At 42.2% G+C, this 22,838-nt stretch overlaps 2 protein-coding genes across 2 annotated transcripts in view; one reads left to right on the top strand and one right to left on the bottom strand.

The window, feature by feature from the left end:
• Positions 1-296, top strand: part of psmc2 (proteasome 26S subunit, ATPase 2) — an 8,121-nt gene extending 7,825 nt beyond the window's left edge. Inside the window, exon 12 of the mRNA XM_012852761.3 lies at positions 37-296. Within this exon, the coding sequence (XP_012708215.2) occupies positions 37-194 (158 nt within the window). The 3' untranslated portion in view covers positions 195-296. The remainder of the gene's footprint in view (positions 1-36) is intronic.
• On the bottom strand, positions 269-22,838 carry slc26a5 (solute carrier family 26 member 5). The gene is made up of 18 exons (XM_012852755.3): positions 22,696-22,838; positions 21,778-22,038; positions 19,950-20,089; positions 19,677-19,787; positions 10,487-10,662; positions 10,129-10,293; positions 9,785-10,020; positions 9,482-9,629; positions 8,838-8,951; positions 8,641-8,718; positions 8,440-8,535; positions 5,775-5,881; positions 3,804-3,873; positions 3,637-3,729; positions 3,455-3,559; positions 3,053-3,265; positions 2,222-2,276; positions 269-977 (listed from the first exon to the last, which is right to left on the bottom strand). The coding sequence occupies exons 2-18, from the start codon at positions 21,933-21,935 to the stop codon at positions 835-837; spliced, it is 2,208 nt and encodes a 735-aa protein (XP_012708209.2). The 5' UTR covers positions 21,936-22,038; positions 22,696-22,838; the 3' UTR covers positions 269-834.

Raw genomic sequence — 22,838 nt, 5'->3', positions numbered from 1 at the left:
ACGGCGGTACGCTGTAAATACACTTTGTTTCATCAGGTGCTGAGATCCGCAGCGTGTGCACAGAGGCAGGGATGTTCGCCATCAGGGCTCGCAGGAAGATCGCCACAGAGAAGGACTTCCTGGAGGCTGTGAACAAGGTCATCAAATCCTACGCCAAGTTCAGCGCCACCCCCAGATACATGACCTACAACTAAGAAAACTGTGTTTCTGATGTGAAGTTTCACTGTCAAAAAAAACAAACTAAGTCAGACCTGTAAGTCTTTTTGGTTTCAAGTAAAAATAAAGTTTATTCCAGATTTAAGTCCCATTTCTTTTAAAATCCTAACTACAAAAAAATATCGCAGCGCAGTAACAGACAAGACAAGTGACCCATTTTGATCATTTCCAATGTAAATACGACATGTAACCTGTTCAGAATGACACGTTGAGCACAGCAACATTAGTCAGTAACCTCAGATGTCAGACATCAGCTTCACAATGAGAGGCTCACTTACACAAACATTGATTCCACATGTTAAACTCCTCGAAATGATTTTCGGATTCTCATTTGGACAAAACTCACAGCAGCGAGTCTAAAGCAGCCCTGAACTACAAAAGGTGTTAAAAGTGCAACTTTCTCTACTCTGTATCTGTGGACCACCTGGAGGATGCAGAGGGATGAAGCTCAGTGAATCGTACACATAGCTGAGATGGTCAAAGCTGTTGAGAATACAAAAAGCATCTACATGTGCTATTTAATAAAAAAAACACAACAACCACTGTTCAATATGAACCATTGTTTCGCTGATGAGTTCACTGCTCCAACAGCCGGCCAGGTTCAGGCTATGAATGTGATCAGGCTTCATCTGAGGCGGCGGGGGGCCTGGAGTTAGAGTGCTGACAGTGCAGGACGGCATCGTGAACAGTGGGGAACACCATGTCTGTGGAGATTTCCCCGGTGAAAAACTGCAGGGCGTCCAGCTCGGCCAGTACACTTCCTGGAGGAGGGGAAAAAAGCAGGCAGTGGATCCATCAGAGCGTGTATAAACTTTAGCTCCAAGCTAGAATGTTAAAAGGTCAAGTTGCATAAACCAGTGCTTCCAACCATGTTTATCCAGTGTGCTGCCTTGTTGCACAAAAAAAAACACCACAAAATAATAAACAGCTCATCAGGTCAAGTTGAGCCAATTAATGTGGAGAATAATGTAATCATGAAATAAAGTACATAGTCGGACTAATGACCTTCATTAATCACATTCTAACACTCCAGGTTGCAGCCAAACAAACTTGATGAAAGTTTTGGTTTTGTTTATCAGCTAGCTAGCCTGTTGCGTAATTAATGGCCTACCATAAAACTCTAGAACTGGAAGAGAATCCTTTGTTTTGACACATTTATGAGAAGAACCTCACATGTCATAACATCACGATCCATTGTTTGTCTTGGAAAAACTGCTGTACTCTATTATGCAGTTACATAAACTGGATTATGGCATAATTATAAAGCCTTTAGTGAGCCCTAGTTCAAACATTTGAGCAAAGGTATTCTGAATAACAGGGTACACTAAAACTAAAAGTATATTCATGATTGGTGAATCCTAATGTGGCTTTAATCACTCGACTGAAAAATATCAGTCCTCCTCCTCAGAGCTCGTGTCACTGTTGAAAGAAAGCCTTATAAGGTCTGGGTTAAAGTTTTCACAAACCATGTAGGAGGACACAGCAGATGTGGAAAAAGGTGATCTGAGAAAAAAACAACTTTCTGGCCTCATGGAAAACGCTGCAGAAGACCAACACCGCCCATCTCCCTGGTGGGAAATGCTTCTTTCTAGTCAGGACAGCAGAGCTGCTAAAGATAAAGGTAAACCTGCGCCCCAGAGGTTTACCTTCCAGCAGGACAGACACTAAACGTGCAGCCAGAGCGACGCCTTTTTCCACTATTTGGCCAAGAATAAGCAAAGCTGTATAAAACTGGTAGACCTCTCACTTATACCCCAGAAGAGTGCAGCATGAGACAAGAGGTTAAAACAAATCCAGGTTACAGTTTTAAGATTTTATTTGTTTAAATAAATGCTGAATATTAAGATGTATAATTTCTCTACCACTTCCCAGTTAGGCAGTACCTGATGCAAACTAAATCCCAGTAAAATATATGGACGTTTGTGGCTGTAGCACAAAACTGTGACAAAGTTCAACAGAGGTATGAATACTTTTTAGAAGATGGAAAGGTCTTGTTAATACTTACTGTTGCAGCCAGCAATGACCACCCGCACATCAACTACTGCATATTCCTTAATGACCTGCAGAAGCAGACAGTTTGATGTTAATGCTATACAGTAAAAGTGATCCTGTATCAGAAAATGGTGGTTAGAGGTGCATAGCCATGTTATTTGACTTTTTCTATTTATACGTCAGTAGCTCTCTCTGGCTGCATACAAAGTTTTTATGAAAAAATCCTGGCATATTAGTTTGTATTTTGGTGTTTTATACTTTAGTTTTGCTCTATTTGTTAGTAAATAAAGTCTTTTGGATTTAGTTTTAATAACAGACTGTGTATGCACAGCAGAGAATAAAACAAGGGAGCGGCTAACGGCTATTAGCATCTCCCAGCAACACAATGCAGAATGGTCCAAGACCCAGTGTGTGATGAATATGATTCCAAGAGGGAAAAGACTGGAATGTCGCTGAGAATACAGCAGGAACATTGGTGTTTACTGAAGCAGACGTTAAACCTGCCAAAGCTCAGATGGAACCTCAGAGTTGACTGACGTGAGTAAACCTTCTGATGTGAGGCTCTTAAAGTTGCTGTAGATCGGTGTATTTAATAACGCTGAGCTGCTGCTTTACTGCGAGCCATTGCAGTTGGTCAGGCTCGGTCCGACATTATTTACAAGTGATTTAATAATCAAGCAAACCAGCATGTGATATATGTGTGATGCTGTCGGTAGAAGGCGCCACGTCTGTTTATATCTGCTCATTGTGCCAGTTGTGGGGCTATATTTAGCCCCAAAAATAACATGGCCATGTACCTTTAACTGAAGTATGCAAATAATCCAAAGGTAGTAAAAGGAGGAACCTGTTTGATGGCTTTGGCTCCCACTGAATCGATAAAGCTGGCGTTGGTCCAGTCCAGGATAATGGAATGGACGGAGCTGAGAGGCTCGAGGAAGACAGCCTCCTCAGAGGTGGAATCGCTGCGCTTGTCCTCCAACTCGCCGTTTGTCAGCCCCTGCGCCCCGTGGCTCTGAGGCACGACCTCATGGGTTACATTCTCCGTCTCATCCTTGTACTAAAGCCAATCACAGTAGGGCAGCCTTTAGTCAGGACACGGAGCGAACGAGGAGTTTCGCACAAAGCCCAGCAGGAGCCAGAAGGACACATTGAGAACATGCTGTAGAACATGTTTACACTGCCAACAAAGCCGACTGGGTGGCCGGGCAAAGAGGAACCAGGAAAAGACGACGGAGATCTGACACACCTTTGCACAAATCTTAATTGGCGAGTTTTGCTCTTTGTTTTCTTTTGCCTTTTGTTTTCTTCTGGCTTTCTGTGCTGCCAGCAGCTCCTCTGCGTTTACCCCTGTCTGCAGAGACACAACAAAGGAGAAATCTAGAAAGCTGCCTCAAACCCCACATTTCCACAAACTGTGCACAGAATTACCTTTTCCTTGAGTTTGTTCACATAAAGGTCGCTGTTAGCAAAGTAGACCGAGGAGTTGGAGTGGAAAATCTTAATCCCCTCGTATTCAGACGCCTGACAGGAAGACACAAATCCCATAATCAGACCAAGATATGTAAAGGAAAAAATAATCTCTCCTCTAAACCCACCTCTTCATATTCTTCCACATCATAATAGAGTCCCGTGTTTGTAACATGACCCAGGATGGAACTTTTAGGGCTAGAAGACAAGGAAAACACTTTTAAAGAGCAAATAATTGGCTTTCTCAGAGACAGCCTAAATAAATCTTGAAAGTACAAATCATAAACCACAAAACAGGCTTTCCTTGTTTGTATTGCACCATGCCTCTCTAAAGTGCATCAACATTAATATAGATGATGATGCATGTAAAAGCACAGCTCGTCTGATCAACACTTTAAACCTAAAAGCTTTATAATGGGAAAATGTGGAATGGATGGGCAGTCACTTCCTGACTAGACAGGAAACGAAGAGAGGGAGCGTCTTCGTCTTCCAAAGATCCTCCTATGTAAAGAGGGTGAAGATGAAGGTATTCCTTCACCAACTAAACCCAGTTTCTCTAACACAAACGCTCTTTGCCTCAGAATATTTAGTGGTGAGAATGTTGGCTTCAAGGAAAGCCTGCTTTGACGACAGAGCACAGTTTGTGCAGCGGCAACAACAGACTGTTTTAGTGGAGTCGGCAGCCACACCATGGAGCACATTGCGCCTATTGTTTAGGAACAAAAAGTTGAACAACTTATTTGTTTATTTATTTTACATTTTCAGTGTTCTCTGTCGGTTAGAGAAAAGAAAGCCAAGATCCACTTTCTGAAAACATTTCCAACGCATGTCTTCCCACAGTGAGCAGTAGCGAGTCCCTTTTCTCTGTGTCTGAGCCAAATGAAGGAGAGAGAGTTGGACTGCAGCTGCTATGTAGCATTAGCTTAAAGTTACTTTTTAGAGCCAAACAATACACTGTCAGATAACTAATAATAACCAGGTCTATTTGTCAAAATTACTCACCCTTTGGACAACTTTATTCCATGCTGTAAATGAGCTAAAATCCAGTGGAGCATTTTTTTTTATCCTTAAATCCTATTATTACAACCAGTGCTTTATATATTATTTATTTATTGTTTATTTATCGTTTCTGTCTCAGACATGGTTTCCATCAAATGTCCATTACATGTAAACCTCTTTTTACTGTGCTTTATTGTTCTATAACTAAGATGCCATGCGTCCTGTGTGGCTGCAGAGCTAATTTACTAAAGGGTATAAATAAACAAACCTGAACCTGAAAACTAGAAGAGCTTCTGAAGGTTGAATGGCCTGATATATGGAGATATCACAAGATGTGCCAATTACATTACAGCAGTGTGGCTGAACCGTGATGAGTAAAACATGGACTGCTCATGTGGAGAAAAGTGAGACTTACATACCCTGCCACTATGCATTGCACACCTATTGCAGAGGCCATCTTGCCTTTGCACGTCAGAGTAACAATCCTGGTCAGGATCATAGCAGAAATGACATCTACCTAAATGCTGTCAGAGTTTGAGTGTTTGGAATGGTAGTTTTTCCTCAGTTAGTCATTTCCTGCTGTGGAGAATACCCGGCAGAATGGGGTCTCCACAGATGCCCTTTTAAATCCGTAATTTGGGAGCCCGTCTGTTAGGGGTTCAAGCTACTGCTCCCAGAAAACATTTCTTCTGACTTTGTCCTAACTGTACAAATCATTGAGAGAATGTTGCCTTTTAAACTCCCTTCAGAGTTGCTATTAATACCATCAGTTCATGAAGCCGTTTTGTTAGACATTGATACCAGAGTTCTGTTTTCATTATACAACATCATAAAAACCTCCAGCTATATCCTCAGCCACCTTATTTTATGCTTTTTTACAAACGTCTTTCTGTCAAACCTAGAAATGAATTCAACCATCATGACCTACAAGCCTAAACATTATTAAAAACTTCTAGAACGATGAGTTTTAGGCCCAATCCAGACTGCTCCAACACATATCCTTAACCTATTTTAATAAGTGGTATGAATTTATGACTAGGTCATGATGACTCAGCATGTAACAGTGAAATTAAAATGGAGCAGGTGACAGGGAGCAGTACCTCTGTGTCCTGTAGATGACAGTTATTATGGCGAAGGCGATGGCTGCCAGGAGGCCGTAATCCAGACCCAACAGTACAGACGCTACGAAGGACACCAGCCAAATAGCCTGGAGGGGGGGGATTTTGCATGATGAAACAGTCAAAATCGGAGAAGATCTAAAAGCAGCACTTTCTGCTAGTCAAAGGTAGCCCAATGCTGCAGCTTGTGTTTCTCATTACAGGCATATCTCGTAAATTACAAAATCATTGTAAAATTTGCTTATTTCAATTCAATTCAATTTTATTTATATAGCGTGTGTATTTTACTAATTAAATTCAAACAGTGGCACACATATGATTAATTACATAGTGTTTCAAGTGTTTGTTTGCCTTAATTTGAATGATAATGGCTTAGAGCTAATTGAAACTCAAACTGTGGTTAATCACAAAAATTTCAATATTAGATTAGACCAGGTTTTCAATGCACAAATGGTATATGTACTAAACAGGAATTCTAATGTGAGCTCAGTAGTTGGGTGAATATTTGCAGCAGTCCTGCCTGCCATGGAGACAGTTATCCGTTCCTTGTGCACTTTTTTTCTACCAACTTTCCCCTTCAATTAAATGTGATTTATATTGCGCCAATTCACAACCCGTCATCTCAAGGCACTTTACAAAGTCAAATTCAATCAAATGATACAGATTGGTATAAATGTTTCCTATCTAAGGAAACCCAATAGATTGCATCAAGTCTTGACAAGCAGCATTCACTCCTCCTGAAAGAGCGTAGAGCTACAGGGAGAGTCATCTGCATTGTCCATGGCTTTGCAGCAATCCCTCATACTGAGCAAGCATGAAGCGACAGTGGAGAGGAAAACTCCCCTTTAACGGGAAGGAAAAACCTCCAGCAGAACCAAGCTTAGTAGTAGGCTTAGTAGCCTAAGCCTGTAGCAGCATAACTATAGAGGTAGTTCAGGGTAACATGAGCCACTCTAACTATAAGCTTTGTCAAAAAGGAAAGTTTTAAACCTAGTCTTAAAAGTAGACAGGGTGTCTGCCTCACGGACCAAAACTGGGAGTTGGTTCCACAGGAGAGGAGCCTGATAGCTAAAGGATCTGCCTCCCATTCTACTTTTAGAGACTCTAGGAACCACCAGCAGACCTGCAGTCTGAGAGCGAAGTGCTCTGTTAGGAACATACGGGGTAATCAGAGCTCTGATATATGATGGAGCTTGATTATTAAGGGCTTTATACGTTAGAAGGAGAATTTTAAACCCCTTCTACTTCGCTTTCCATTAAAATGCTTGGATCCTTCCATGACAAGCCAGCTTGCTGTGCAAAGTATGCTGACTCCGCCAGATGGATTTGCTCCGCATATCCATCTGGTTGGTGATAGACGGGCCAAATAAACCAATCAGATCAACGAAGCATTTGACGTACTAACAGTGACGACAAAAACACAACCACAAGCTCTTGCCGAAACCAGTCGGGAGAAGAGCAAAAACATCTTTTCCTCTGAGAAAAGCCTCCAGAGCAGTGTTTTGCTCTTCTTTCAGTGAAGAAATACTCTGTAATTCCGATAAAACTTGCTCGATAGCCACGCTAACGCTAGTTTCATCGGCTGAAGCCGCCATGTTCTTTAGATTAAACTGTCGCGCTTCTCGTTGCATCACACCTCAACCCGCCTCAAAGCCAACGCTGATTGAACGTTCGTTTGGTGAACTGCTCCAAATTTTCTTTAAAGGAAAGTAGCCAGACTGATCTGCAAGTGAAACCTTGAAAGCTCGCGAGGTCAGGATGGTCTCACGAGGCTATGTGCAAAGGTCTCTAGTGATCATGCCTTCCTCGTATATCTGCTTGACAACGCTGAAGGTTTTATCAATCCCAAGTCAGCAGGGTTCTCCTTGCTTGTGTGATCATAGCACAGCTACACCAAAAACTTTTTTATTTGGTCTGATGTAATATTTAAATTCGAGAGGCTGAATTGTAGGTTTGCATCAACAAAGCCATGACCTTCGAAATGAATAAAGAGAAATGCTTGACATACATCACTGTGTCGATAAATAGGTTAATTTTCTTAATTTAACTACAGAAATAAACATACTTTTACATGATATTCTAATTTATTGACATGCACCACTACATTACTGTTTACTGTCTTAAAGGTAGAAAGACTTTTACCTGAAAACACATCTGAGATGGCAAACCCTATGCATCCATCTATACGCTGTAAAGCTGTTTTCTTAATAAATACACCAGTCTGGCTTATTCGAGGCCTTCTGACAGCATAGATTGTGTAATAGCAGTCTTATTTATTATTGTGTGACCAATAATAGGTTTTGAACAAGATGATTATATTACGTTTATTGCTGTCTACAAAAGATCTACAAGCAACTCACTTTTGCTGGGGTTGAAAAACGGAGCTGTGATGAGTGCAATAATTGACATTATCATGATCAATGTTCTTCAATCTCTGCTCAATACCGGTGGGGGAGGGGGAGGGGGGGTCTATTTTTACAGAAGGTCGAAAAGGTTAAGCGTGTTGTCATAGAAACAAAGACAGAGGAAGCGCGCTGAGCACTTTGTCGGTAATTTTAGAACAGGAACAGTAACACCAGCTGTGTGTCAGGCATGAAAACAGCAACAGTTTTTAATCTGAGTGCAAAAAAAAAAAAAAACAACTGACCAGTTCAATCTTACTGGTCCTCCACAGAGAGGGAATATCTCTGAACTGCTTGAACATCCCCACTAAGTTGACTATGATGATAGCTGCAAGTGCAGTCTGAAAAAAAAGAGCATAAATAAATAGATCAGTTTTGTTTGGCATAGATAGAGAAACGAGCAACACTAAGCTGTCTTCCCAGCCACATGGAAGGACTGCGCTTACCTGAGGGAGAGGCTGGAAGACAAAACCGATGGCCAACACAACCAGCAGCACTACGAGAGACGACAGCAGTCCTGCGATCTGAGTGGAAACCCAAAAAGGGAAGTTTGTGAACATTATAGGTCATTCTTCCAGGCTTTATGGCACCAATATAGTTGAATCCTAGCGTTGTGGCCTGACTGTGGCAGCATTCATCTCACCTGCGTCTTTCCTCCTGTGCTTTCCTGCACCAAACTCCTCGACATCGAAGAGGTGATGGCAAAGGTGTGGAAGAAGGAGCTAATGAAGTTGCAGAAGCCAAGGGCGATCAGCTCCTGAAAGCAGCACACAGAAAAATCTGAGATGGACCGGCAATCAGATATCAAACAGTGTTTGTTCAGCAGTTCAACAGTCATCATTATGAGTCAAAACAGCTTTCCATACCATGCCTAATATAGGAATCCGTTACCCAACAAACAGTGACACCCTCCATACGCAGGGTAAACCACAAGTCACTGCATGAAAAATGCATCATCACAGAATGATGGAGCCAAGCATATTAATGGAAAATTCAGTGGAAGGAAAAAGTGTGTCTTCCCCGTAACATTGGAGCTTATATACTGTAGATTTTTTTGGTAATAATCTTGTGGTTTTCTTTTTTTTTCCTGAGAAGCTGACTTTTGGGTTTTCATTACCTGCAAGTAGTAATCATCAAAATGAACTAAACACTAGCAATATATCACTGTGTGAAATCGATCCAAACAGAAATAAACCTTACAACTGCAAAACATAGAAAAAAGCCTTACAATCAGAGACACACTTTAATATTGCAGGTATCTTTTGTTGTTCGTCGCCCAATCCTCACCTGGTTGCCGTCCACGCTGTAACCATGCTTCAAGGCAAAGGTCTTTGCGAGAGAGATGCTCATTGAGAATCCCACAATGGCTACAGCGAAGGCATCCGGGATCAAATTTGGTATCAGAGAGAAATCTGGGACAGCGGGAGCACGAAGCCTGAGAACACAAGCAAACTCTCACAGTACATCATACCTAGACAGCAAATCTTTTTCAGCTGAGATGTTATGACTAGTTTCATCTACAATCTGCTGTTTGGGAACAAGAGGCTAAACCCTGACAACAACAAAAAAAAACAATAGATAAAGGCTTACCCTGATGGTATCTTCCCAACGGTTTGCACCTTGTGTATCTCCGACAGGGATAAACCATAAGAGACCCCAGTTGACACAATAACCACGATAATCTCTCCAGGAATGGGGACGGGCAGCTTCTTCTTGAAGCGCTCGTTGATGACTTTGATCCCGTACAGAAAGACGGTGCTCACAAGGCCCAGGAGGAGACAGGGAATATTTGTCTGTTTGATTTGGCTGAATACGGCTACAACGCTCTGTGGGAACAGAAACAATGACAATGCGAGGGGGGGGGGGGGGGTTAAACACAAACACACATTTAAACAAACCAGCGCGCTTGTTTTCTCCCAACCTTCCAGACTCACATAAACAGCAGAGAGAGGTCCGGAGAAGCGCTGCGTTTTCACTCCCAGTAAGTACTTCAGCTGGGAGATGACGACATGCATGGCCGCCGCTGTGGTGAAGCCTCTCACCAGAGGCTCCGTCAGGTAGATCGCCACGAAGCCAAACCTGAGAAGGCCGAATACAAACTGACAGAAGAAAAAAAAAAGGGAAATACGTTAGAGGTGTAAAGGGAAGGCTTTGTTTGAAATGAAAACTTTCACATCGAGGTGATACGCACAGACCGATTCAGCCCGCTGCTTTGGGTAAACACACTTTTCCGAGCCTGAGAAACTTTAGCCCTTTCTCTAAATATCAGCCCCCTCTTGCTGCCAGACTGACCTGGATGACTCCCACCATGGTGGTGAGCACCACGGCCACCTGGACTCTCCTGTCGTCAAGAGATCCAAAGGTCATGGACGAGTTGGAGCCATTGGTGGGGAGGACAGGGAAAGAGCCCTCTGGTGCTTCCCTCACTGCCACGCCCCCGATCATCAGACTTATAACAGCAAAGGTGCCTGCAGGTTCACAAACAGAACACTTAAAGGTCTCCTCTGTAATCCATCCCTCCAAGCAAGACCAAAACAAACATCCCCGCTCGCAGACTCCAGCTGAGAATTTACTGTCCTCCTGGCAGCATCTAATGTCTTCTTCTCTGGACCAGTCTCAGCTCGTTTGAGCTGAACATCCCGCGGCGTGGAACCGAGCCGTGTGAAAAGGCCACAGGCCGTGTGGAGGGCCCGTTTTAATTTAAACAAGCAGAAACCTTTACCAAGTGAACATGGTGTGCTTTTTAAACATTAAAAGGATAAATTATCCTCATACGGAGCAAAGACGTGCAGGACACGGTAGGAAAACGCTCCAGAGGCCAGAGCAGTAGCCGTAACGAAACATGTTTGCTGTGAAAACCCACCGGGTCCTTAGAGAAGCTGCAGCAGAACGCCGTATCACATCTCTGGACGATCCAGAGTACGCTAAACTCGGCCAATACAGGGCATACGAGTTTCTGATGAAGCCAAATGCTAAACATGGCCGTTTTTAAAATGCAAGAAAAGCTGAAAGCAATGTGCGAAGATCTGACAAAGCAGGGCTGGACCATATAGAAAAATAGCATATACCGATAAAACAGAAATCATATTGGTCGATATCGATAATTATCGAGAGCAGCCCTGGCCAATTTATGCTGTTGCTTAGCAACCTAATTTTACATATAGAACACACAAACATTGAATTCAAACTCAACCTTTTATTCAACCAACTTTTCACTAAAACTGCAAGTATTTAAAAAAATGACAAAGAACACAGGCTCTCTGAACTCTCTGAAGGGGGCGGAGCTTGGGGAGCAGAACATTCCTGGGTCTGTGTTGTGATTGGTTGGGAGGACGTAATGACTGTAATATTAACCTACATGGATAGAATAAAAGAAAACTTTTATTCTGTTGAACTTTTTAGTGACCCTTTTTTTTCTATCATCAATGTACGTCTATTGATCGATTTATATTGTTACTGAATTATCGTCCAGCCCTATGACACAGTGACTCATATTCAGATGAAATTCACATCACAGCCTAGAATTATGATTCAGTTTATGATCTTGTGTAACTTTTCAGGCACACACAAAAACACTAGGGGGCGCTACAATGTGGAGCGGTGTATTTTGCAAAAGGACTGAACCTGTTTGAAATAAATCTGTACACAAGGTACAGCCGGAGGAATGCTATAATGATTGGTCAAAGTGGGCGTGGCTCATGAACAGAAGTAGAAATCTGACCTTTGAACTTTCATTACAAATAAAGCATTAGTCCACAAACTCCTTTTTTGGGGGGATCTGTGCTTTGAATTAATTGCAACATTTGATCTGTGGTCAGTCTAAAAGATTTAGATTGTGGCTGTTAGGACAGAAAGCTTATGACAGCAGAACAAAATGAGAGTTTATAGTCAGGAGGAAATGTGGGAGAATATTCAAATTAGGGGTTCAAACTTTAGCTTCAACTAAATCTTTAAAACAGATGAATACTGCACACAGCACATCCTGCTCTAGTTCAAATGTCTTTGATCTCTGAACATCTTTGTTCCTTTTTATCCTGTACATCGCAGCCTTTCATGTTTTTGACATTTTCATTTGTTTGAAAATGGAGAAAAGGTTATTTAGAACAGCTGGAGTTGTGTTACACACAAAGCTTAAAAGTTTCATCAAAGGACTTGCAAACCCACTTCCTGGACAAAAACACATTTTTAAATTGTCAGATATACGAATACATCCGTGACATTAATCATAATGTAAGAATAAACATTATCTACACACTCGCAAAGTTGACCTTCTGATTTTGACTAAAACCAGAAAAACCTTGTTCCTATTTGCCTGTTATGAAAACACCAACATTACATTTTCATATAGTTTTAAATTCTGGTTGTTTTGTTGCAACAAATTGTGCTCCAGCTACAAAACCGTGAATTGCCTTTTGAGACTTAGTTGACTTTTCAAGTAAATAACCGGCACTGTGATAGTCGGGGTTATTTTAGAAAAACGCATTTGTGGAGAATGTAAATCTGTCTCACAGCAAAATATTAACCTTGGCCAAAAAAAAAAAAAAAGAACGTTTTAACAAACGTTAAAGACACACCTATCAAAAACACTACAAAACTTTTGGATTAACCGATTTAACTGATTTAGTTCTACAATAATTTCAAAATTGCACGGTCGCCCGTCCATCCAACCTGCAAATCCAAGTCTGAGAAAGCAATCCTCAGACTTATTGATTAAGAGAACATTTTTAAAACATCTCAAATGGAGGATGTTTATCTTTAGTTTGTCTGAGACATGCTGGCTCATCCTCTGCAGCTCCACTTACTTAAGGCCCCCCAAGGAGCTATTTTTAGGGCCATACCTTTCTCCCTTTACATAATCCTGCTTAGTACCATTAAAAATAATCTAATTTGGTCTCATTGCTTTGTTGTGAATGCACCTTCCCTCCAATAAGTTAATACTGTGTGACCAAAACATCCTTTTGTCTACAGTACATTTTTGTCAAAGCAAAATGGGAGGAAAGCGGCCATAGTTTTCACATTTTCATAGAAATCTAAAAAGAAAGGCTACTGGACCCACTATCAGTCGTGCACTCCTGATATCTGGCCCTCATGGAGGAGTGGCAACAAGAAAGCCATTGGTGAATGAAAGCCTTACGAGTCAGAGGCCCCAGATACACGCAAAAGAAGCTCTGCTCAGAAATCTACATTTTTGGCCCATGCGGAAAATTTCATGCAGGAATGAAAACAAATATAGCGCCTCATCCTCAACACAACAACCTGCAGAATGAAGCATGGAGGTGGTAGCATCATGCTGTGGGGAGGCTTTCTGTTCCAGCAGGGACGGGGAAGCTGATCAAAGTTAGTGGGAAGACGAACGCAGGTACTCGTAAACACCGTTTGTCCATCACACAAAATTCTAACAAATTGGAATTTGTATTACTGTAATGTGACAAAGTGTGAAAAGGTTTAAGGTAACTAATGTGTTTTTTCTTTTTTAAAGCGGTGAAAAAACCCGACACGACTGAAAAAGCATGTGAAATGTTTGCACAGGGACATTACGCAAAAATGTCTTCCGTATCGCCGGCTCAGTGCGTTATCAGCGCTGACCTGCGCCCGTACCCAAACAGAGGCGAACGTGCTTCACCTTCCATCCACTCGTTCTCATCCATGGAGCTGTGCAGCCTTTCCACTGGAACCACGGGGTCATGCACTCCAGGGCGAACACGTTGCGCCAGCATGACTTTTGTGAGTGAAGGCCACCCTGTCCAGCTCTGGGACGGCTGCCAACTTATTCCCCGCTCCACGCCTCCCACATTCAGCGGTGTCATTACGACGCCTTGCTGCTCATCGGGGCGAATGAGGAGCCGTTTGGTGGCAAAGGCAGCCACTTCCTGTTGTGAATTCACAGCTTAGTTTCAGTCAGTTTTGTTGTCTGTTCAAACAGATGTGGTTCTACGGCAAGCCGTTTCTCTAAAATGAATTAGAGATATCTTGAATTACTCAGCTTTTCCATTAAAGATATCTTAAATAGACATTCTGCCTAGTTAAAATTACGTTACTGATATCTTGAAATTATAAAACGGCTTGCCATAGATCATCACACGTGAACCGGAGATGCGCTTTTGTTTTCAGAGGGTGCTGTAATGCCTTGTGCCGTCTAGCATGTCAAAATCAAGAGCTAGCTGGCTTTACCATAATTTCTGAAGAGGCAGATAGCTTTACCACAGTAGAAAAACTGCATCTGGTTATTAAATGAACTGGCCCAGGCTGAGGAATATTCCTTATTTCCAGCTTGGACAAGAGTCGACATTAGAGCCTTCAGCTCCCCTTAGCGGTTTTTCAGTGCATTGTGTGTGTCGGCAGAAAAGAAATCAGAAATTCTTTGCAAATTTCTTAAGCATTCTTGAAGTATACTATTTTCGCGCTCTCCGCATATCCCATACTGAAAAAGCTCTTTCTATATTGTGGCATTTTCTCACAATTTTGTCGAAAACTGCCAGCGCCATTGAATGTTCAGGCAATTGTTTGGGCAGCTTACAGCCAATAAGGGGCTTACACACAATCTCTTACTTCAGAAATCTAAAATTGTAATTCGTGATTACGTTCGAGATATCTTAAATTATAATTACCGATATGTGACGCTTTCAATGACGAATCCGGTGACGTAATTGGAGATATCTTGAAAGGAATTTTGACTAGTCAAAATGTAATTGAAGATATCTTGAATTATTATTCTTTCCTAATCAGAATGTAAATACAGATATCTTAAATTACCATTCTGGATAGTCACAACGTAGTTTTGTCTAGTAAAGATGCATTTTTAGATATCTGGAACGTAATTACAGATAGTCAGACGAAACTGAATTTATGTTAAAACAGCTTGCCATAGTGGTCCTCATTTGTCAACAGACTCAATGAGGTCATCCGTGGGTACAGTTGCTGCAGTTGAACGAAAACATTTCTTCCTCGTCTTTTATCTCAAGATCTCTGATCAGCGTTAGCACCTGGCCTGGATAACATCAAGCACAACTTTCATGTAGCAGCACCCTCTGTTAAACTAGATTAGGATGCCTGCCAAGCAGCATGAGATTAATAAACCACATCGCTCGCTTTTCTCAGAACTATTTCACTAAAGATGGAGATTAAGCCCAGTTAACTATTAAGACATTTTAGCACTTAAAGAAAAGCTTTCCAAGAAATATGTTTGCCCGCGTTTAGCTAACTGCTACAGTCAGACAACTTTATTGTCCTTCAAAGGGGAAATTTTGCTCTTACGGAGGTAGTAAAAAACAAACCGAGGAAGTGAGGCATTGTTAATCATCATTTGGCTTTAAAAGGTTAACACGTGGATAAGAAGAATATAGACATCATTCTACTTTTCCAGTAGGAATACGCAAACAGTTAGGGTCATTTTTAAGTTTAAATAAACCAAAAAATACAAATAAATGGAAGAATTTGCTACATAATCTGTCTGGTTTCAATGCGATAAAAAAAACGGCATCGACTTTGAACACAAATAGCCCACAGATGTGACGTAGGTTCCAAGAGTTTGTTTGTGTTGTAAAGTGTGGAAACAGCCCTACCCAACTCAACATGAAAGTTAGATGTTCTGCTTTGGTTTTAGGGAACAGTTTGTCTTCTGAGCTTAAAACTGAAAGTATCATCCATCAGTTTTACGACATTGTTCCCAGTAAACCTTTCTAGCTGATCCTGGCAGATCCCAAAACGTTCCTAAACCAGAAGGGTAGAATTTTCAGGGTCTGCCTTGGTGTCTCCTCCCAGTGAGATGGGCCCAGAAAAAAACATCCTTTTCAGGGTTCACAACCACCTCAACTGACACCCTCCGATATTAAGGGGCATTAGGGCTGGACTATGTAGAAAAAAAGCATATCAATAAAATAGAAATCACATTGATCGATATCGATAATTATTAAAAAAAAAGTTAAAACATACATTTTAATTGCAGTCAGGATCACTTTATGCTGTTGCTTAATGATCAATTTTTAAATAAATGGATTCAAACACAACCCTTTATTCAACCAACTTTTGACCAAAACTGTAAGTCAGCTCTCTGAACTCTGAAGGCTGACCCTCCTGGGTGTGTTTGTGATTGGTTGGGAGGATGTAATGACTGTAGTATTAACCTCTATGTTAATACTATGTTCTTTTATTGAACTTTTTATTGACCCCCTTTTTCCTATTGAACCACACGTTTATCGATCGATATATATCGTTATTGAATTAGCGTCCAGCCCTAAGGAGCATGGCCTCTAATTCGCTCAAGCCCATGCTAACGTTCACTTTGTTTTGATAAGACCTGATAATTGTTGATAAACAAAACGTTGATAATTCGGTTCAAAACAGACTTCAACGCACTTGCAGTTAATGACATGCAAGTCACCACATTAAAAAGTCTTCTACTTAAACTTTGTGCTTCGCTCAGAACATTGTGGAACTTAACAAGTAGAGTTTCAGCGGCTCTCTGCAGGCTGAAGCAGCCAGTAGTTTCTCTTTCACAGTGAATGCCACGAAAAAGGGGAAAAACCTATTATATGGTACGTGAAAACTTAGATCTAGATGATATGCATGGCCAGGTTCTGGAATCCACGCATGTAAAGCAGGTGGGGATTTTTTAAAAGTAGCCACGCCAATAGAGCATTCCTTAAATGACGTCAAATTACTAAACTGAGACGCATGCGTCGCGGCCATCTTGTGATCAGGGTCCGAAATTAACACTCGCCAGTCGCCAAATGCGAGTAAATTTCCCGTTTGGCGAGTGAATTTCAGAGGGCTAGCTGCCACATGGCGAGTAAATGTTTGTACCAAATAAAATAAAAGTAACATAAAAATAACAAAACCCATACGATCCGTTCACAGCTCTGTCCATCCAGAGCTCAGTCTAGACCCGCCTTCTGCGGTGCTGGTTCAGCTTCTTTCACATTCAGAACCAGTCATGGCTGCACGCTGGATCAGAAAACAGATCTGCTAACCAGATACAGTGTAAAAAACGCCAATTAGTCTGTTTATAAGTTTCGTTCTTATTTATTCTGATTTTTTTTAACTACCTGCGCTGCGGCTCTGTGCTTCACCGCTCTTACTGCGCCTCCCCCGCCCCCTCTCGGAGCAAGGTGCTTTTATCAGCGGCCAGCCTTCAAAACGTGAATCGCTACGTTTAATGTCCTTCCACTCGTACCAAAATGTCCCAATTAAAGTCAGTAGGAGAGTCGGTAACTGTTTTTCATGCTCTTTTGTTTTTAACGACACAGGACCAGCGGTGCTTCGGTGGGCGTGGTGCGTTGCGCTTGAATTCAGGTGCGCAAAATTACGTTACATGTAACCTGTAACATCGGGGGCGCAGCGCAAGAGGGTAAAATCCAGCAGCGAGATCAGCGTAAAGACGCAGCGTGAACCCTGAGTGCTTTAAGTGTTGCAGCTGAGGGGAAATTTCTGAACCGTACACAGGGGCGGTTCTGGACAGGGGCCAACAGGGGCCTATGCCCATGTAGAACTGTTCCTGGCCCCTGTTATGGCCCCTGTACTAAAAACATGATGTTATATTTCTTAGGATGATAAATGCTGACAAAGATAACGTGACTGACTGGTCATTTGGATCAGTTGCATTTTTTTCGTTTATGTTTTTACCCAATAATAAAATAACAAAATAATTAAAAAATAAATATAAAAAAAATAACAATAATAAAAATCAAGCTGTTTCACGTTAAGCTACCGCTGTATTGAGAAAAGATCAGGGGTCTGCAACCTGCAGTTCCAGAGCCACAATTGGCTCTTTGGCTTACTTAATATTTTAAACGATGAAATGTTGACCTGTTAAGTTCCCCCCCCCAATCTTTTGTTCTGTGCCCCTGTGAAAAAACACTGGCCCCACCCTGACCCCCCCTGCTACATTTGGTCTAGAACCCCCACTGACCGTACAGGCTTGATGAAACTCTGCCTCATTCACAAATAAGACCAACATGGATAGAATAATGATAATCTGTAGAGTTTTTTATCGCCTGGATGTGAATCTGATAATTCATATTGTGTCTTTTATAATCAACTACAATATTTTCTTTTTTTTCTGGAAGATTTCTCTTCCAGGTTCCAGTCAGCCACGCCCCCAACCACGCCCCCCATAATTAACATAATTTCACTCTTAATTTTTATAAAAGTTGAGGTCTGGTCGAAATTTATATTTTGGCCGGTAAAAAATATGCCTGGCCGGTTGATTTTTACATCTACCGGCCAACTTGGCCGGTGAATAACAAAGTTAATTTCGGACACTGCTTGTGATCATACAAGCAGAGCGGTAATGCTTGAATATGGCAATAATAAAACACCACCGCTGCGTTGGTATCTGCCGGGGTGACTAGTGATATGGTGAAATACCAGCTAAATACATATTTATGATGATCAGAAGGGGCTGTGGTGCTTCTCTGGCTGGTCTTCTGCTTCTTTTCATGGATCAGGTTGATGTTTCTCTCACAGTGATCCTGTGTGTGTGTCTGTGGAGGGCCGTGTGTGTGAAGAGGAGACGGGATCTGAGTGTGTGATCACAGCGGGATGACTGACTGCTTTTAAGTCTATTTTCTGCAATGAGATCTATAATAAATTAAAACACGAGTCTGCAATAATACATGTATTTTTTTCTTAGTATTAGCTATAATTCTACATGGATTCAGTGGGTTTCTTCCTCGGGTTTGATCCATTGTGAGAGGAGAGGACAGCCTCTCCTACCTTTCTACTAATAGTTTCCTTCATTTTCAGCCCTCTACATCTAAACCAACGTTTCATCTGTTCTACGCAGGTTTCTCCATCGCAGCAGGTTGAACTGAAGCTCCTGGGACGTCGTCATCTTCCAAAATGATTAGTATTGTGGTTGTTTCCATTGTAATTTTCACTCTTCCTGTCCGACCAGCCAGGAAACCGGCTGTCTCGGGAAAAGTGGGATTTCATGTGAGAACTGCACCGTTGTAGTCACAACTTGTTGGGAGAAAGAGACAGCAGACCAACAGGTTTTAAGACTGAAGTATGAAAAACCTATTGGAGTCTTTTCTTCTTTTTTTTTTTTTACAATTAGAAGGAAGCGGCTGACGGCTATGAGCATCTCGCACCGAAACAATGAAGAAAGTTCCAAGATCCAGTGGGAAAAAAAATACAAACATTGTGCTGGGAATACAGTATGAATGTTGGTGTTCACTGACGTGAACGCTAAACCTGCTGAGGCTCAGACGTGACCTCAGAGTAAATAGTATATAGCAGGTATATTCATGTTGCAAAATGGTTTTGGTTTATAGATATGTTGTTTTAACTGGCTGTGATCATGAATGTGAAAAACAGGCTACAACTAGCGTAATGGTGCAGCGCGTGATGAACAGTCAGCTGCGATGTAAACGTTTTCCACAGCGTTAATAATCCCGCTGAGCTGCGTATTTAGCAACAAAGAACCGTTCACGACTCTGACATGCATGACTCAGCAGAAAAGGCTCGTCATATGAGGTCTTACCCATGGACACGTGTCGGGACGTGCCAAAGAAAGTGTAGAGAAAAACGGGGTAGAAGGAGGAGTAGAGGCCGTAAACGGGAGGCACTGCAGCAAGAAGAGCGTAGGCCAGACCTGCGGAGCAGAGAACAGTCAGAGGTTTCAACACGCCGTTCAGGAAGCACAGCGATTGCTTCACAGCGTCAAACCCCGCAGAGATTGAAAAACAAAGACAGCGTGGAGCCAAAAGCAGAGCCAGAGTGATCTGCTGCTGGGTCCTGACATGTTTTTACTGACCTTGTGGGAGCTGCACAACTCCCGTACTGAGACCTGAGATCACGTCTGAGAAGAGGTACTGCTTCACAGGATAGGAGGGCAGCCATGTCAGGATGGGCAGAAAGCTCAAAGCCACGGCTTTGGCCCTCGCAGGCGAACACCTAGAAAAAGCAGACAGACAGTCACGCTGCCATCCGCCATGCTTCAAAACAGTTCAGCGTCTCATTTACGGCGAGCAACCACACGTGCATGCAGTTCAACTGAAAAGGATTTCCTCTCTTACAGATTCCTGCTGGTTTTGTTTGTGTCGGACACTTTAATGTTTCAGATGACGCAACGTTTAAAGTCGGACACAGATAAACTGAGTAAATACAAAAAAGAAGTTTTCAAATGATCTAATTTATCAGGAGGAAAAAAAGCTATTTGAACCAACCTGATCCTAGGGTAAAACAGAATGTCTCCCTTTATTAAACATTCATTTAACTGTGATTGAACCACATGTTTGTGGTTCAGTTTCAATAGTCATGCACAGGCTGATTACTGCCAGAGCTAGAGAAACAAAATATATTAAATAAAACCTGCCTCACAACTAAAGCAGGCAAAAATAAACAACCCATCATGTCCCCATCTGTGGAAATTCAAGAACAACAATCGACATCTATCCCCTTCTGCAAAAGGCTTCTGGACTCCAGTGAAGCACAGAGAGAGCCATGAACACAGAACCAACGGTAAAGCTGGCCGGCCTAACCAAATTACTTCTAAATGGCACCAAGGATTCATCTAGGAGGTAACTAATGAACCCGGAAAAATATCTAGCTCTGCCAGTGTCACTTGTCTCAGGAAAGGTCAGAGTTCATGACTCAATAACACGAGACTGGAGAAAAATGGCAACCAACGGAGTTCTAGCGCCAAAATCCACCTGACCCCAACAACAAAAAGACAAAACAAACTAAATAAGAAAAGTAAAACTCATCTCAGTTCTGCAAAAAAAACAAAAAAAAACATCTGATGATCAACGAAGCCTTCGGGATGATCGTCTGTGGATTGATGATCTTCCTGCTGCATCTTTGACCCCAGAACCATTGTTAAAGAATGGAGAGCAACTCTGTTTGTGGCTAACCCCAAGACCAAATGCACAGTAAAAAAAAAAAAAAAAAAAAAAAAAAAAAAAAAGATGATCACTCTCTTTTTTTTTTTAACAGATGCATGTTTTTAATCAGAAAGCATACAGCTGGCCTTGTTAGGACTACATCTGAAAAACGCCAAGTGGTCAGCCTTTGGCAAACAGAAAGCAGCATTCCGACCACCTGATCCTATCCAGTATTGGATTATTTCCTGAGGCTGTTTACTCTGTCAACACCGTGACTAAACTTTGTATGTAACTAATTGCCCCCCCGCCCCGCCCCAACTCCAGTTACACCTGGCTAATATAATATAATAGGGCTAATGTTGCGACTTTCCTTCCTACGCTTGAGAAGTGTTAAACGACACGGGTCTAAAATTGGGGGTTTTGAGACCTCTCATTTATAGCAGGATTCTGAAACGATCCAGCTTGATGTCACTTGAGTATCTTAAAGCTGACCTAAGCGGTCTTGAACAATCCCGCTAAAAAAATTATTTTAGAATTTTTATCTGTAAATCAGGCCTGGACGCGGTGGCCAGTGAAACTGAACCCAGACGACGATTCTATCTTTATAATCAATCCAAAACTCTCAACTCCCAGGATAAAGAAAATAAAATGAGCTAAAATCCAGCCGAACTACAGCCAGAGCACATCAGCAGTTCTAGAACAGGACTACCTGTTGAAAACCCCACCTTGAGAACATCTGCAGGACCAAAGTGGACTCACCTGAACTTGTCAGCGAGCCTCTGGCGGAAGGTGGTGGAGTTCTCTTTGCGGTGAAGGAGCCGAGTCCGGAGGAGACCCTCGTCGTAGACCGGGCGCTCTACCCTGAGCATCAGCTGGGGGGCCGCATCCTCAGGAGCGGAGGCCTGCTGGGGCTCCATGGAGAGGAAGGGCTGCAAGTCACTGCTGTCTCCTGCCTTTTTCAACCGTCCCGCTTTTTATCCTCAGCCATCGCTCTGGACCGGAAGATCTTCATTCCTTTAGCTGGGAACACACCACACGGGTCTTTTATGACAGTCAACATGACAGGACAAAACGTAAAAAGGAGGAGCTTATTATTTAAAAGAAGAAAAAGAAGCCAGCGCCGTTGGGCTATGAGCTGATCACATAAATCATATTCAAGCTCTGAAAGTGACAGGATTAAGAGCAGAGGAATAATAGTGGAACATTTGACAGCTTTAACATTTAGGACTCTGCTAAGGTGGAGCCTCTTATGTAAATTAATTCAGAAATAAAACAGACATCTTGTGGTGTTACCTATTTTTAATGCTCCCAGGGAGACTAAGCACTTTCAGAAGCGCGTTTGTATAAAGTTTACAGTGACATTAGGGCTGTAGCTTCCTAGAATGACGACAAAAAGCCGACCAATCACCAATGCCCTTCGCGCCAACAAGTGAGAGCCTGGAGCTCATCTTTTTTTTTCTCCTTTTTTTTAAATCAAAAAATAAAAACCACCTTATCACTGAAGAGTGGTTTACGCGTAATACTACACGGTTTAGCGCCACTGACACTTTACAGGTGCGGGCACGCGCCCGGCTGTACTAGCCGCTACCTCGAGGACAAGAAAAGAGTTTAGTTTGAACCTCCAGAGCTCAGCCTTTCAGCTAGAAGGAAGATGCTGACAGAAGGCAGGACTCTTACCTCTGTCTGCCGCCTTGCCGGGGATGCTGACAGCCGAGGAGGGAAGGGTTTTATAGCGTGACCTCTGTCGTTACACGTTAACCAGAGGGACGTTCTTCCCTTACCGTTGGGGCAGGAGGCAACTGCTACTACTCAGGAGGAGT

The sequence above is a fragment of the Fundulus heteroclitus genome, unplaced genomic scaffold (genome assembly GCF_011125445.2).
Source record: "Fundulus heteroclitus isolate FHET01 unplaced genomic scaffold, MU-UCD_Fhet_4.1 scaffold_66, whole genome shotgun sequence".
Lineage (NCBI taxonomy): Eukaryota > Metazoa > Chordata > Actinopteri > Cyprinodontiformes > Fundulidae > Fundulus > Fundulus heteroclitus.
This window is presented reverse-complemented; position numbering and strand designations above follow the sequence as displayed.

Bases quoted from the DNA above. Each gene is read 5' to 3' on its own strand.
- slc26a5 (XM_012852755.3), bottom strand. From the start codon at position 21,935: ATGGAGCCCCAGCAGGCCTCCGCTCCTGAGGATGCGGCCCCCCAGCTG. The intron at 5,882-8,439 runs GTCAGTTGTTTT...CCCCCCCTCCAG, and splicing joins GGACCAGTAAGATTGAACTG to GCTATTTGGCTGGTGTCCTT. The intron at 3,730-3,803 runs GTGGGTTTAGAG...TCTTCCTGTCAG, and splicing joins ATGTGGAAGAATATGAAGAG to GCGTCTGAATACGAGGGGAT.